Below are 15,153 nucleotides of genomic sequence, written 5' to 3'. Positions count from 1 at the left end.
GAAAATCCATTTACATTTAATATTACCACATTTGTTTTTGCAGTTCTGCAAATGAAGTCTTTCTCTCCCAAAGAAACTCCTTCCAATACTGAAAGACTTTGCCTAAACAAGGATTTGAGGATTCTTATCTCATTACAATATTTTACAGTAAAAACATTTGAAATGCCAGTAAGCATTCCGCCTCTCCTAAAAACCGAAGAGAGAAAAGCAATGCCTTAGGATGTCCAAAGAAGAGCTAACAAATGGCACAGTGTTCATTCAAATCAGTAGGGTTCCACCACATCACTGCCATGCTGCTTTTCAAGTGTATCAGGATTCAAGTTCACTTAGGCACAGTGTAAGAAAGCTACTAAGTCCCAGCAGTAGAAATCTTCCTGTATTTGTATATGAAAGCATCCCTCTCTCCAAAACTAACTCCATAGATGCCATCTGGCACCAGAGACCCAAAACATGTCTGTCTGCTGCTGAGAAAGGATTCTTCAACACCATTCACTAAGGAGGAAGAATTCCCATCAATATTCAGGGCTTTTGCAGTGGCAGTTTCACTTGTGCCACCAGAAAAGGCATTAGGAGAGTCATTTTCACCACACTTGGTAATGCCACCCATGTGCTTATGGATATCTTGGTTCAGTAGCAATACAATAGTCCCTCCCACACAAAATACTCTGGCAATTGCAGGAAAAATAAAGGTTAGGTGTTCATCCTGCCTAGCATTCTTTCATCTGTGCAGAACTCAACACTGCTGACACTTCAGGTGCCAGTTGCATTTGATAAAACACCTAAGCAAGTTAAGGGTCGTGGCTCAACTCAGTAAGATACATCTCCAAACGGAATCTAAATTCCCTATCATCATAACTCTTCCTAAATGGGAGAACTGGGCCTGACTCCCAAACATTTCTGACCTCAGGAGTTCTTTCCATTGGGTTAGCAAGGAATATGGACCCATTTTTTTCGCTCTTGGTATTCTTCCAAGGATTAAGGGCAGTATCACCTTCAAACCCCATTTTTGGGTTGCATGACCCTCCCACCAGTCTGCAAAGGAACAGTTTCCCAGGGCAGCAAGAGCTTCTCAGGATGGTAAGGCAATTCTGAAGCTGGCCTTTCCCTTCAGAAACTTTAAAAGGTCTGTCCTTTCCATGTTCCACTGATTCTTAACGGCTTTCAAACTCAGGAAACAGAGGAAAATTAACCATTGTTTGCAATCCATTTTTCTTAGTACATGAGGAAACATTACGCTTGGCTTTGAAACGGGGGAAAAAAAGGCTATCCTGGCTCTGTTCACAGCAGGTGAATTGAACAGTCTTACTGATGGAACTCTCATGGTAATGGTCCCTTCCTCTCCTCCACCTTCCCAAGGAAATATTTTGCTTAGGATGGCCCAACAGAGCAAGTAAGACCAGAAGAGAAGCACGGCCAAAGGGAGAGATGGTCAGCGTAAGCTGACCTAAGATTGCCCTGCCATTCTGTGAAGCTATCTCACCTTCTTCCGCATCTTCCCACCACATTCCTGCCTTGGGTGAGCAAGATCAACACCCACTGAAGACCAATCCTACAGAAAGTGCTTGTTTTCAGCCAGGAAATGAAATAAAGGCGCAGATAGTTTGAACTGCCCGTTAGAAGCAGCCCGCTATTAGCTTGACTCAACTCTGCCACAAAATGACAGGTTGAGAGATGAAAGGAAGCGTGTAAAAGCAGACCACGTGGCTAGCTGGATATGCCAGTATATACTAAAAGAAATGAAAATGCATACCACCATTTTCTGGTCTGAGATTCTCCTTGCCAACGCAGGCTGGTAAAAGCTTGGTTGGGAACCCAAAAGGAAAGCCTATGATTTTTATACAAGCAGACCTGAACTGAGAAAGGATTATTGCTTTATTTGCCTGGCCGTACTTTAAGTTTGTCTAGGTCATCCTCTCCCCTTTCTCCTTTCTGTCACCATCGTGCCTCATAAAGAATATTTGTGAGTGTGCCTCACACAACAGTCTCATTCCTTGTCAGCTTGTGCTGCCATCAGCACTTCTGCAGCTCACAAGACAAGTCACAACAGCCTTTAGGGGACAAGTAAAGGACTCAGGCTTTCACAGCCTGCACAGGGTCAGATTACAGAGCTGGAGAGTGTTTGGAATAAAGCAAACCTGAAGCTGGCTGAACACTTAGGATCGCAAACCATAATGACATTTACACCAAACTCCAAGTGTGTCAAAGGCCACACATACGTCTCCATTTCCTGGAGAACATCCCGTAAGAGCTGTATGTCTTTTGTGATCTTGAACTTCTTCCCAAACAGAATATCTGAAATCACAGTGTCAAAGCTTTCTGAAGGCAATGGCAACGTGGCAGAATAAAGGCAGGTCTTCACAACTGACTATGTGAAAAATGAAAAGCAGCTATGCCCCCATTCACCTTACAAAACTGCCTGCCAGCTCTTTCGCGGGTTATGCACCCAGATTCATAGCTCCTTCTGTACTTATCCTCACAAATAGCACTATGAAGCCACCAACCCAATGCAGACTGGGAAGGGACAAATGCATGAGAGTGTGCTTTAGCTTGTAGATTCCCTGTTACCGGTGATATGTTCGTTACTGGTAGTATGAGAGTAAGACTATCCTAACAGGGGAGTGCATGGTTCCAAACTAATTGCTGCTTCTCAACACACAGTACATCTTTACAAGCAAAATGCAAAAGAGCTAAACTTGCAAGCACTTTACTTAGCGCAGATGTTCAGATACGCACATATGAATGGCAAGGAACCACATGTTAAATTTCTCTCCATGTCCCTTTTCTCCCCCACAAGAATCCAGTTACAGCCAGAATCACTTGGATTCTGTCGGAGCTCGTGTCTTTGAAGTATCTCCCCAGAGCTTCTGCATCCTGGGAATAGTCCGTTCTCTTGACCATGATGCAGCACTGCACCCCTGTGGCGATGAAGGCCGGCCACATACCAGGCTGTGCTGTCCAGAGCATAGCCAGCATGTGAAAGGACGACTATGGGTTCTCCATCTCTCAGGATGCTCAAAACTCGACTGGACAAGGCCCTGAGCAATCTGACCCAGCTTTGGGGTTAGCCCTGCTCCGAGCAGACTACAGGACTAAAGACCTCCAGCGGTCCCTTCCCACCTAAACCCTGCACTGTGATTCTACGCCAGCCTTCCCAGAACTAGCTGGAGATGGTTCTTGGACCATCCTTGGATCAACACTTGCAGCACAACAATTTTATCTACAAATGGAAGGACAAGTCACCTACAGTCCTTCTCAAAATATGCAGAAATAACAGCTTCTGACCATCAACAAAGACACTAATTACTCATTCAGTATTAGAAAAGCTTGACATCAAACTACCTTCCATTATCCTAGAAGCCAAGGCCAATCACAGCTTTTAAGTCAGAAATAAAGCTATACACATTCATGTCAATAAGAAATTACCATTCTGGTAAGAAATAAATATTGCAAGGTAAAAAAAAATACGCATACTTCACCATCCACGCACGGCAAAACCACCCAGCTTTTGTCTATCATGAATTTCATATAGGACTAATTTAGACTGAGGCTTTGAGGTCCAGAATAAGGACGTAAAATTATTACCTTCTCCCCAGACTAGCTCATGAACTGAGAGCAAACAGATTCCCTCTTCCAGGAGAAAGGCATCTTCATTTAAAATATTCCTACTGCAAAACATTGACAATTCAAAACTGAGCTTAATGAGTCACCACTATTACTCATTCAGTACATTTAAGTTACAAGCAACATCTTATCTGGATTTGTCCTTAGTGTGTTCCCGTTAAACACAAAGAACTGTCACATAGTATGTACTCTTTGTGGTATTCACAAGTTTACCATTAAGACAGACAACTACTGCTCACGTCTGACAATTATTATTATTTTCATTGTCTTCTGCTGAGTTTATTCTTGCCAAAGTTCCCGGGGGCGGGGAGGGGAGAACAAATAGTGATACATACACTAGCACTACAGAGTCACTAGTCAGCTATTTGTTGAGAGTTGGCTCTACTACACATCACCTCAAGAGAACCTACACTACCTGTACAATCCCAGAATGACAGAAACCACTTCAAATATATCTCACTTGGAAAGCCTACAGACATATCTTTCACAGAATCTTTAAGTAACTCAATCTTATCCAGCAAGCCTGCAGTCCTAGTATTCACATCTAACTGTGAATCACTTATATCAGCACCCCAGCAACAGGCTTCCTGTTCAGAGAAAAAGAGAAAAGTCATTTTGTCGACAAACAGGTATATTTATTTTATAAACCCTTCTCAGAACTGCCTTGTTGCACAGCTCTTCCAAGACAAACCCCTTGCTGGGAGATCAACTACCATTACACAGAGCAATACACAGACCCAGAGGACAGAGGAACAGGGGAAGTATGTGCTATCTTCACTCCTTTCATGTTCTAGTATGCTCAAGACGCTTGTAACTTACAGAAATATTGAGACTATGTCCTAACAGCAAGACCCCAGCTAGCTACAGACAGCCATGCTGCCTCTAATACTGACAACTGACTGTACTGTCCCATTAACACCTCTGTTCCCAGGATAAGTCCAGGCAGTTTTAGAAGTCCATAGTTGCTTCACACAAACCCTGCGGTATAAATCCAGGGCTCCCAGCACCACCACCCCCCCCCCCCCCCCCCGCATAAGTATGTAGGACTTTGTTTTACATTCCTGTGGAGGAATATTTGTACTAAAACACTTTTAACAACTGTCTAGAATGACCAGTTTGGTTCCAGCTTTCCAGTAATGGACTTTGGTATAACTGTTGTACAGATTTTTCTTGATGCAACTACAAGCCGTCTTGCAAAGGTCCTGCCCATTGCGACTGTGATAATTATGGGCCACTGTTTGGCAGCTTCCAGCAGTATCATTCCTAGCCCACACATGGGATCCAGCACAAAGGCACCAGACTACAAAAATAAAGGGGTTATTGCATCCCAAGCAAGACAGACTCCTCTCCCAGGACAAAGCTTACTCGGCGATGTACAGATCACCTACATACTCCCACTGAATCCAGTGTACGTAACAATAATCACTGGTTTACCAGGCCAAAGTAACTTACCCTGTAAGAGGGTATAGTAAAAAGCATTAATAGTTTCACTAAAGACAATGCATCAATGCATTCAGCCTTGAGGTGACATTTAGGGAAACAAATTACGCCTGGACTGCAGACGGATATTGGTATTAAATTAATCTGTGGAAAACATCACACTTGCTTCTGTTTTCCCTTGGGAGAATGACCCCAAACAAGGTTTGAAGCCTGAACAGTGAAAAAATCTTGCCATTTAGACATATATGTTCACGCAACGAATAACATCTCTGCTGAGAAGGACCTGGGATTACAGTAGATATCAGGTTGAATAGCAGGTGACAGCGCACTCTGATCACAGAGAAGGCAAAACCTGTCCACATGCGTTAGAGGATGAGGCATTAAAATCACCACACTTCTTCATAGCTTCCAGCTCCAGCTCTGATGAACAGCAACCGCCCCCTTCATTCGGGCCTCTATATCTTTACCGTGAACATTCACTTACACTGATTTCAGCCAGAAATGCCATGGTCCAAGCAATTGTTGACAGCAGTCCTGCTGTTTTGATATACTCTCTGTTTGCCAATGGAAGCCTGGAGACAGCAAAAAATCAATGTAAGATAACAGTACAACCACCCAGAAAAGCCCATGTAATATGAAAGAACAAATGAACTGGACAGATCTGCAGACGGATAGAAACCACAGACTGCTTTTATCCATAACTCACTGCTAAGTCTGGCCTACGTGCTCAGATAATCTCCAGACAGACCACAAAACTAATGTGACAGTCCAGTGAATATTAAACCAGAAGATAAATACTCACAGTAGACAGCAAGACTATTTAGAAATTATGCCTGTTCTGATACTGCCAAGACAAATCTGGTGAGGAGAATGCCTACCTGAAAAGAGTAATCCCCACCACAGAGTCAATGTCATTAAGATGTACAAAGACCAGAAAGAGGAAAAAATAATATTAGAAACTCTCAACCTGACATGACAGTAGCTTTAACTCATTTAAATGAGACACAGAAGATGTTTCTATGGACTTCTGATCCTAGTTTTTAAGAAAAAAATTGCACACTTTAGACAATTCTGATTAATTGGAAGAAATCACACTAGGTAATCTGAATGCCATTTTAAAGAGGATTTAATATTTAAGCAAGCTAGGAAGGGATTTTTATCAGCCAGGAATCCATCAGCAAGCACTTGAATCTTCAAGGGAACCAATTTTTGTAATGTTCAATGGGCATTTTTAATTATAAGAGCAATTACACTGACCAGGAGAAGATTATTCACTGTATATTAGCTACTAGCACTCAGCTATTCACACACAGAGGCTTTTTTTAAAAAAAAAAGCAAACAACAAACCAACAAAACCCGAGTGCCACTAAGCAGTATTTCAGCTGGAAGGCAGACGTGGGTAACCTTTCCAGAAATACGGGTAGCTCAAAGAAATTGTCCTCCTGTCCCACAGAGAGCATCCGGAAAGAAGACTGAGCTCCTCAACAGATCTTGCATGCCTGCAATCCCTCCCCAGGAAGCCCAAACAGATGCAATATCCCAGTCCTCAGCACTTGAATGGTTTCAGAGCAAAAACCTGGACAAGAACAAGAGCCTCACTTGAGGTTCAACAAAGCCATATTTGATGCACAGCCTGGGAAAACCAGAGCCAGTAGATGAACTCAGAGCTTTTACAGAAGGCCTCAGACCTGCCAGCATCAGTACTGAGAGCAGCTTCCATACGCCAAGCACAGGGATGGAGAAACAGCTTGTCAAGAGCAATGAGTGCTTTCCAAGGTCTCCAGACAGCTTGCACCATGGAGGGTGCTTTAAGCAAGCTGCTCGTCAGGGACAGGATCTGTGAGGAGGCTTTTCCATAAACAGCATTCTCGAGTTCCTCGAGAAGATGACCTTGCTGCTCGCTCTCTTTCCTTACAGAGGCTAAACTAGCTGCCCAATGGCTCAGGTGATCTCCGTTTTCAACACAGGCAGAGTCCAGCAGTTTGTAAGCATGCTGGATCCTGAGAAATCACCTGTATGGATCCTTCCCCTGACATACAGGCTCATGCTGGCTGTTCTGGTATTTATTTAAGTGCTCTGGAATGCATGCACACAGTGGCTACTGAAAAGCTTTGCTCAGCGCTACCCGATGATTTCTAGTTAAATTCAGCAGCAGAAAGACAAACAGGAAGAGGCCATGGTTCTGACTGCAAAGGGAGCAGAGAACAAAACAAAAGATATCAAAATATTGGGGGCAATTCTGGAAGCAGCAACAGGCCACCTGGCAGACAAGCACCACTACGTCTAGATCAGGGTCCCGCAGATCAGCCCGCCACCCGCACTGCTTCACGGACGCTATGCCAATGGCTCTTCCGATCTCCTGCAACGGGGAAGAACAGTCACAGGCAGTAAAAATAACAGAATTAAGAAAACTACGTATCACAGCCCTGTCTGCACAATCCTTAAAAATACCTGGGAAAAGAAAGAGTCTCCCTTGACTCCTAGGAGAACAATTCATACAAAGACCAGAAGAGGTACAACAGGGCAGAGTGAGTGAGGGGCACAGCAAACACACTGCAGGACAAAATGACTATCGCTCAGCTGGAGTGCAGGAAGCTGAAGTTCAAGTCCTGCCCAAGTTACAACAAAAGTTGTAATCATTTCAGGAGTATATATATCATGCAGAAAACATTTCCTATGGCTGTAAACTAGATTACCTAAGAGAAAACCTGAGAATGCACAACTGCAACTCCCAAATTTAATGCTTTTATGGCATCTAGAAAGCTCTGACTACCTTCAGAGTATAAGAGTTCAAATGCACAGCACAAATTTAAGCAAACATTCATGTCGGCAGGCTGTCATGGTTTAACCCCAGCCAGCAACTAAGTACCATGCAGCTGCTCACTCATTCCTCCCCTCTCCCAGTAGGATGGGAAGGAGAATCAAAACAAAAAAAAGTAAAACACATGGGTTGAGATAAGAACAGTTTAATAACTAAAATAAAATAAAATACGATAGTAACAACAATAATAGTAATGTTATAATTGTAATGAAAAGGAAGATAACAGAAAGAGAGAGAAATAAAACCCAAGAAAAGACAAGTGATGCACGATGGGATTGCTCCCCACCCACTGACCGATGCCTGAGCAGCGATCCGCCCCTCCCAGCCAACTCCCCCCATTTTATATACTGAGCGTGACTTCCTATGGTATGGAATATCCCTTTGGCTAGTTCGGTCAGCGGTCCTGGCTGTGCTCCCTCCCAGCTGGTGCACTTGCTTGCTGGCAGAGCATGGGAAAGTGAAAAATCCTTAACTTAGGATAAGTGCTACTTAGCAGCAACTAAAACATCAGTGAGTTATCAACATTATTCTCGCATGAAATCCAAAACACACTGTACCAGCTACTAGGAAGAAAATTAACTCTATCCCAGCTGAAACGAGGACACAGGCTCATGTGTCCCACCTTCCAAAGATACTAGCTTTAGCAGAAAAAAAAAAATCTAGTTAAACTACCGTTATCTTCAAGTTAGAGAAATCTACGTAAATTGCAGCTACACAGGATTTGCTTTTCTCTTATTTTCCTCACAGTAGAAAGATATTATAGATGAGAAGAGTGCTGGATGGAAGGGGCCCCTGGAGGTCTCTACACCACCACTCTCTCCCAGGGACCAAGATCCACTCCCCAGGACACTTCCCAGGGCTGCACCATCCTCCTGAGGAACAAGTTCTCTCCAATACCCAACCAGAGCCCACCCGAAGCAGCAAGTTCTGGCTTTTGCCCCTCTTTTACACTGTCTGCCACAATTGAGAGGAGTCTGCTTCCATTGTCCTCGCTTTAAGTAGCTGTAAACTACTCTCAGATCACTCAGACTCCACAAGCCCAGCTATCTCAACCTCTTACCTTTACTTATCCTCAATAAAAGGCATTGATTTGAAAAATATTCAGGGCAACAGTGCCCAGAAATTAACAGCCCTTGTATTTCCACTTGTTACCTGATCAGAAAGTAATTCCCGAAACACACAAAGTATGGTTGGAGAGAAGACATTGCTTTATTCTATGCAGGGTGCAAGGTGGAAGATTGCCACAAATGAAGCACACCTACTGAGGTTTTCAGTCCATACTTATATACTACAGTTAAAACACCATGCCTATCTAATACATATGTTCCGCCTAACTGTTGCATATTCATTACATTGAGCAAGCATGACGTGTTGTTCTCTTGAGCAATCATCCTGGAGTCTTCTACACCTGCGCAGGGGTCTCGATGGTCTTCGGTGGTTGTTTGGGGAAGAATACCCCTACTCCTTTTGTCCTCTTATGGTCATGTGTCATCTGATGACACCAGGGTCTTTTTTCTTCTTGCCACCCTCTCGTTCTCTGTGCCGAAGGAGGATGTATGTCCTTAATTAGCAAGTCTGTGACTCTGAAATATCTATTCTCTGGTGCCTTGACTATTATCCAAACACTGCTTAAGCATATTGTACGCAGAATCTTAAACTAGATAAGCTTTACCTTGAGTACACATAATCTAAACGGTCACTGAAGAGCAAGCATACCACAATTCTCATGCTTTAGGTTTCTTTTGTTTAAGCTGTCACCTCCTTCTTATTTGTTGATCAGTCTTTTGAAGGCTTGAGGCAACACACTTGTTTAAGGTAAATGCAGGGTAAGGGCTTTTTTGAGAAAATACAGAAGAAGGTTAGATCAGTTTGTTTTTCTAAAACATACAACACACAGCTGAAGTTCGTTTCAGGTCTGTTTCCAGGCTTCTTTTGTGTTTCAGCTTCCACATGTGAAGCTTCCTATTTTTTCTAAAAGAATTTAAAAGTGAGCTTTAAAGAGCAGTCTGAAGTCTGATGATATGCAGCCTTCACTTCCACTGGCCCAAACAAGACATGAGTACATGGAATTGCTGCATATCAAGTGGAAATAGGAGCTGGCTTGTCTCCCTCAAGATCTCCAAGGTGTGGCTAGGCATTTCTTAAAGAAATCCTCAAAACAGAGCGCTCTGCCTTCTTCAGAGAATAAATAAAAGTGCGAATAGCTATAGTTAGTTTTCTAGGCAAAGTGTTTTTGTCCCCACTTCTGTTGTGGGTGGATGCAAAAGGTTGCTTTTATACTTTCTGCTGAGAAATTTCTTTCACATCCCATTTCCTTAACAGGTACGTATGCGCTTTTGCTATCATTGACTGTGCCATATGGTTGTATCTGTGCACGAGTGTGTTCTGTGGCGTATTGGTTACCTGTCTGTTTTGCCGCACTCCATGATGAAAGTACCAGCCCCGTCTTTGTCACTGCTCCCTTGTCAAAAGTGTATTACAGCCTGGTGAGAATTGTTAGCAGCACTGTAAGAGCGGTGAGGGGTTAAGATTTTGTAATGAAGCAAGCTGGACTGTGTGCATATCTGAAGTCTTTCTTGCTCGGAATCTAAATCTTTGAAGGTTTTATATTGTAGCTGTGCCTTTCATAAGAACACCTTCCTTACCCAAATGGTAGATCCTGTGTGTACAGCTCATGGCGGGTGGTCAGCCAAGTGTGACTACAGATGGAAAACTGCTTCTTTTGTAAACCTGTAAAACTTTAACATGGAAGTGAAATTCAATGTGTCAAATTCAGCTCCTCTTACTACGTAAGGACCAGGGAAGAACAGATATTCTGTGCACAGGGGAAAGAAGGGAATTCATTAGTTAAAGTGCTGTTCATGTTTTCTGAATTTTTTTTTTCACTGTCTTGTTGACTGGCTTGCCTAGTTCTTTTGAGGGCAAAGCTTGTAAAAGGTTGGGCTCGGCAAGTTCACGTCTGAGACAGTTGTCCTGAGCTGTGCAAAGTTGCACAGCCAGACAGGGCTCCAATAACCTTTATTTTGTGCTATTTGGCACAAAGGTGATAGCACATGCCCACATTCTGTATGGTTTGCTTAAATATTTTTATGGGTTTAGTATTTTGTACCAGCTGTGGAAACTGGTTTGCTGCTAGATAACTGTAAAAGTGAGATTTGATAAATGGTTATAAGAAATCATATACTAACATTATGATTGAAACAATAGACAAAAGTGTAGCCAGGGGATTAGCTAGTAGAGCACAAAAGTGTAGTCAAGGGATTAACTAGTAATTACTCATAAGTTTTGCAGTTCTTTGCTCTTATGACTACATGGTCCTGTACACTAGATGAGAACAATGCTGAAACTGACCACGTGTGATTGAAACTGTGTTAAGCTTCAAGATCAAAGAACAAGGACAAAGAACAAAGACTTCAAGGTCAGCCAACAGAATCTCAAATGGGTCGGTGGTCATAAAAGCAGCCCTTCGACTCAAATGAATTCTTCATTGAGCATTATTGGATGTAGGCAGTACTATGATAATCAGTTACAATAATTTTTATGTATATGTATACTAATCTGATTAATATGTAATTAGTTAATCTATATAACCTGTTTGTGCTGAAGCTGTAGTATGCACACTAGGTGGAATTAAACCCCATGCATCCAGCGCTGCAATAAAGAATGCCTGCTTTCTAAAACTCCAAAATGAGTCTTGGAGAGTATTTCTTTACAGGCCGTGAACTTCGGTATCGACAGCACTGTTAAGCACAGCAGGATTAATTTCCATACAAGCGTATGTAAACTCCACCAGCCAAGAAAAGAAGAATACTGTCTACATGACATTTGACATGTTTAGTTTTTAACATCTTTAGTCTAATTGCTACCAGAAGGGTTGCAAATTGCCTGTAGAGAATGTGCTCTATGTCCTGAGAGATCATCTAAGGCTAATTACCGGGGGAATGGTTGTAAGGGAGGAAGCAAAAAAAAAAAGTCAGAGTTATGCTGTCATTAAATTGTCACTACTGAGTGACCTCACTACACTGTTGCTACCTAGATGAATGACCTGCTGTGGCTATGGACTATGCACGATTCTCCTACACACTTCTTCGTAGGTTTTCTAGCAAGCTGATCAGCTCACTTCCAAGTATGACTCTTTGAAAGAAGTGGTCAGCAGGCTTTTTCTCTCCACATGGTGCAGATAGCTTCAGAGAAAGTTTCAAGGTCATCTTGATAAATATGGTGCCAGAGAAAAGGCAGAATGTTGCTTAATTGGCAGCTTTAGGGGCTGTGCAGCTGAATTAAACTGTAATGGAAAGAGGTGGAGTGGGAAGACAGAAAGAAGTGCATCATTCACCGCTGAAATCTAAAAGCATTGATGTATGGGGAGGAAAAATATAGTATGCTCCTCCTACATTTGTAGAAAAAAAATATAACCGACTAACTAACCAAATAAATAGTTTGGTGGAAGTAATAAGTACTTTGCCAGAACTTGAACTTCTGTTGTAAAATACCACCTACAGTGCTGAGAAAGTGAAGAAGAGCTTTTCTTTGCTAAGCAGGTCTTGACCTTATTATTCTTGTAAGCTTAGTCTGAGAAGAGGGATTTTGTTCTTACCATATTTACATCTTTGTTTTTACCTCTCCCCTCCAAGACATAATTCATTCTGCAGGACCATAGCCTGTGATTCTTGTAAGAAATTCTGCTGGTACAGGTAAACATGGACATGATTAATTTCCTCTGAAGTCTGCTAAACAATAAACTAGCAAGTGTAATAGTGGATTACAGTTCAAACTGGCATTTGGCGTCTTCAGGATTATCTGCTAGGTGGTGCATAGTTGGTCCTTCAAAGAATATCGATTGCCAGCCATACGATTTTTGTCAAGTGTATTATTGGCTGTCACACGTGGCTGACATTATTCTAGGAGGTCATTCAGTGTCTGTAGCACAATTCACCCATGAAATCATTTATCTTTGAGAAACTTGACTAATGCTGTAAATGTTTTTGAAAACCTTGGGTGAGAGTTGCTATAGAGTACAAAATATTAAGCAGACCATACAATAATTCTGGAATAGTAACGTTCCCGCTAGTGGAAAAATGTAATTGATAGAGGATGTGATTGGACCACATCAGGGCATGAATTGCTCAACAGATAAATTATCTGTAAGAAATCACTGACAGGTTATCTCTGGATGAGGTAAGAATGCAAAAATTGGAGGCTGGGAAGAAAAGGAATGAACATGGTTTTACTCAGAGGTATGACTTAAGGGCCGAATAGCACGTGATTGCAATATTAACAGGGTGTGGCTCGTCAGGAATTGTGGACATGTAAGAAAAAGGGAGATAGTGTGAGCTCGTAGAGCAAGGGTTACACACATCTGCCAAAATCAGGAAGCAGTGGAAATAAACTTGTTGAAAGCCCACAGCTGTTGACAAATTAAAGGCGGCAATGCTGCCGTGGCAGCAGCTTTGTACAGACTCTACCAAGTCAGATAGATAAGGCTTGTTCAAATAGCAGAATTACCCTGTGTGAGGGACTGAAGGAGTTAATGTCTCAAACACTGTGGTGGGGCAAGTTCTGCTTAAGGACCAGCTCTGCACAACCTGGAGGAACCCTGCCTCGCAAGGCACCCCGGGTGAAAAGCAGCCCCTCAGCAGCAGGAGGGGGAGGGCGTGCCGGAGGGTGCACAGCTCCCCGGTCTGAGGTGCTGAGCAGGGCAGCTCGCCATGGGTGGTGAAAGAGCACGTCTGCAGGGAAGGAGAAGTTACTCCCCAAATGACCCCCAAGCCCACGGCCCAAAGGCTACCTAATTAGCCTAATGAGTTTGAGTGCCTGCCCGAAGGAGGGGCAAGCATGATAAAAGGACACAAACTGAAGCCCCAGGTGTGCAAGCCCACCGGGATTGGACCCCTCAGCTGATTGAACCAATGCTGGACTCAGGACCAGTGGAGTCTCTCTTTTCTCTCTCTATCTTGTTTCTCTCCTTCTTCTTCCTTTTCCATAATCCCTACACCTCATCCCTTTAGACATAAACCATTGGCCAAATCTGGGACTAGGAGCGGACCCAGCTGCCCCTGGGCTCCTCTCTGAGAAGGAGTCTGGAAAGCAAGGGGGTCTGCTCTGAACCTCGTGACTCAACGGGAGGGCTCCCCTTATCGTCTTCCCTGAACTGATTCCCAAATAAGCAAGGCCTGTGGTATATGTTTGGTGCACACGTTACACAGTTTACTGACATAGTTTCATGCCAATTTTTGTTGTGAGCATACCAGTTTTGGTGGTGAGCGTGCCAATTCTTGTTGTGAGCAAATAAAAATTGAGTTTTGTGAATTAAAGGATCTTTGGTGTCGTTTCACCTTGATCCTGACCTGGGAATCAGCAAACCTGAGTCAGCGTCCTGAGACATTTTAATTGGCATCACGGACAGGATTCCCTGAGTTGAGGAGGATTCAGACGGGAACACCAATGATCAGCGGAGCACTGGGTAGGGCCCCAGGGGATCAGGGTGAGAATAAGTCCCCTGTGCAGTTAAGGATGAGGAATGCAGACAGATCTGGTGGGAAAGGGAGCCCAGCACCTTGCAGCGGGTGTTGACCGTGCCTCAGTACTGGATTAGTGTTGTAGCTTTCGATCCGGAGACGGATTTCTATTCAATGTGCTTTCAACTGTGTTAAAAACTGAAGGTTCAGGATTTTTCAGTTACAGTTTATCATTTGGAGTTTGTTCTTGAGGGTTTCTCACTCAGGAGCTGTGGTTTATTACTTGATTTTGTGGGGCTTGTTATTTACCAGTCAGGGTTCGCAGTTTCCTCATTTACTCATCAGGGCATGGGATTTCAAATCTAACCTCATCCATAAACTTCAAATCCCCAATGACCATTTGGGTTCCAAGGTTTACAATTTACCACTTTGTGGCTCAGGCTTGATGACTTACTGTTAAATGGAAAGGTCTAAATCCTTAGATAATAAACTCTAAGCCCTAAACAGTACACCGGGAACCCTTCTTTGGGGTTTGAGACGGTAGTGCACTGGACATGGTTTTCTTTGTGATCCCTGTAAGAAAGGCACTCAGACTATGTAATGTATTGATTAGAATTCCATTTATTGAAGCTAACACCAGAAGGAAGAAGAGGATGGTTTAGATAATCTTATATGTCCTTCAGATGCTGGGAAGCCCCAGTGGTGTGGTCAGAGGGACCTCCGATCAGGGCACAGCACGTGGTGCAGTGTGGGAGCAGCTCGGAACACCTGGCATTTGTTTTCAAGAGTGAACGTTAGAATTTGTTGTGCTGC

At 43.1% G+C, this 15,153-nt stretch overlaps 1 protein-coding gene across 1 annotated transcript; it reads right to left on the bottom strand.

Annotated features, from left to right (window-relative positions):
* Window positions 1-349: 349 nt before the first annotated feature.
* On the bottom strand, window positions 350-9,273 carry THUMPD2 (THUMP domain containing 2). Its single transcript, XM_052781483.1, has 8 exons — window positions 9,235-9,273; window positions 7,344-7,420; window positions 5,940-5,993; window positions 5,546-5,633; window positions 4,838-4,921; window positions 4,103-4,208; window positions 2,217-2,334; window positions 350-665 (listed from the first exon to the last, which is right to left on the bottom strand). The coding sequence occupies exons 1-8, from the start codon at window positions 9,271-9,273 to the stop codon at window positions 350-352; spliced, it is 882 nt and encodes a 293-aa protein (XP_052637443.1).
* Between the last annotated feature and the right edge of the window lie 5,880 nt (window positions 9,274-15,153).

This window comes from Harpia harpyja, chromosome 3 (genome assembly GCF_026419915.1).
Source record: "Harpia harpyja isolate bHarHar1 chromosome 3, bHarHar1 primary haplotype, whole genome shotgun sequence".
Classification (NCBI taxonomy): Eukaryota; Metazoa; Chordata; class Aves; order Accipitriformes; family Accipitridae; genus Harpia; species Harpia harpyja.
Note: the sequence above shows the minus strand (reverse complement) of the source record. Positions and strands in the feature narration are given on the sequence as shown.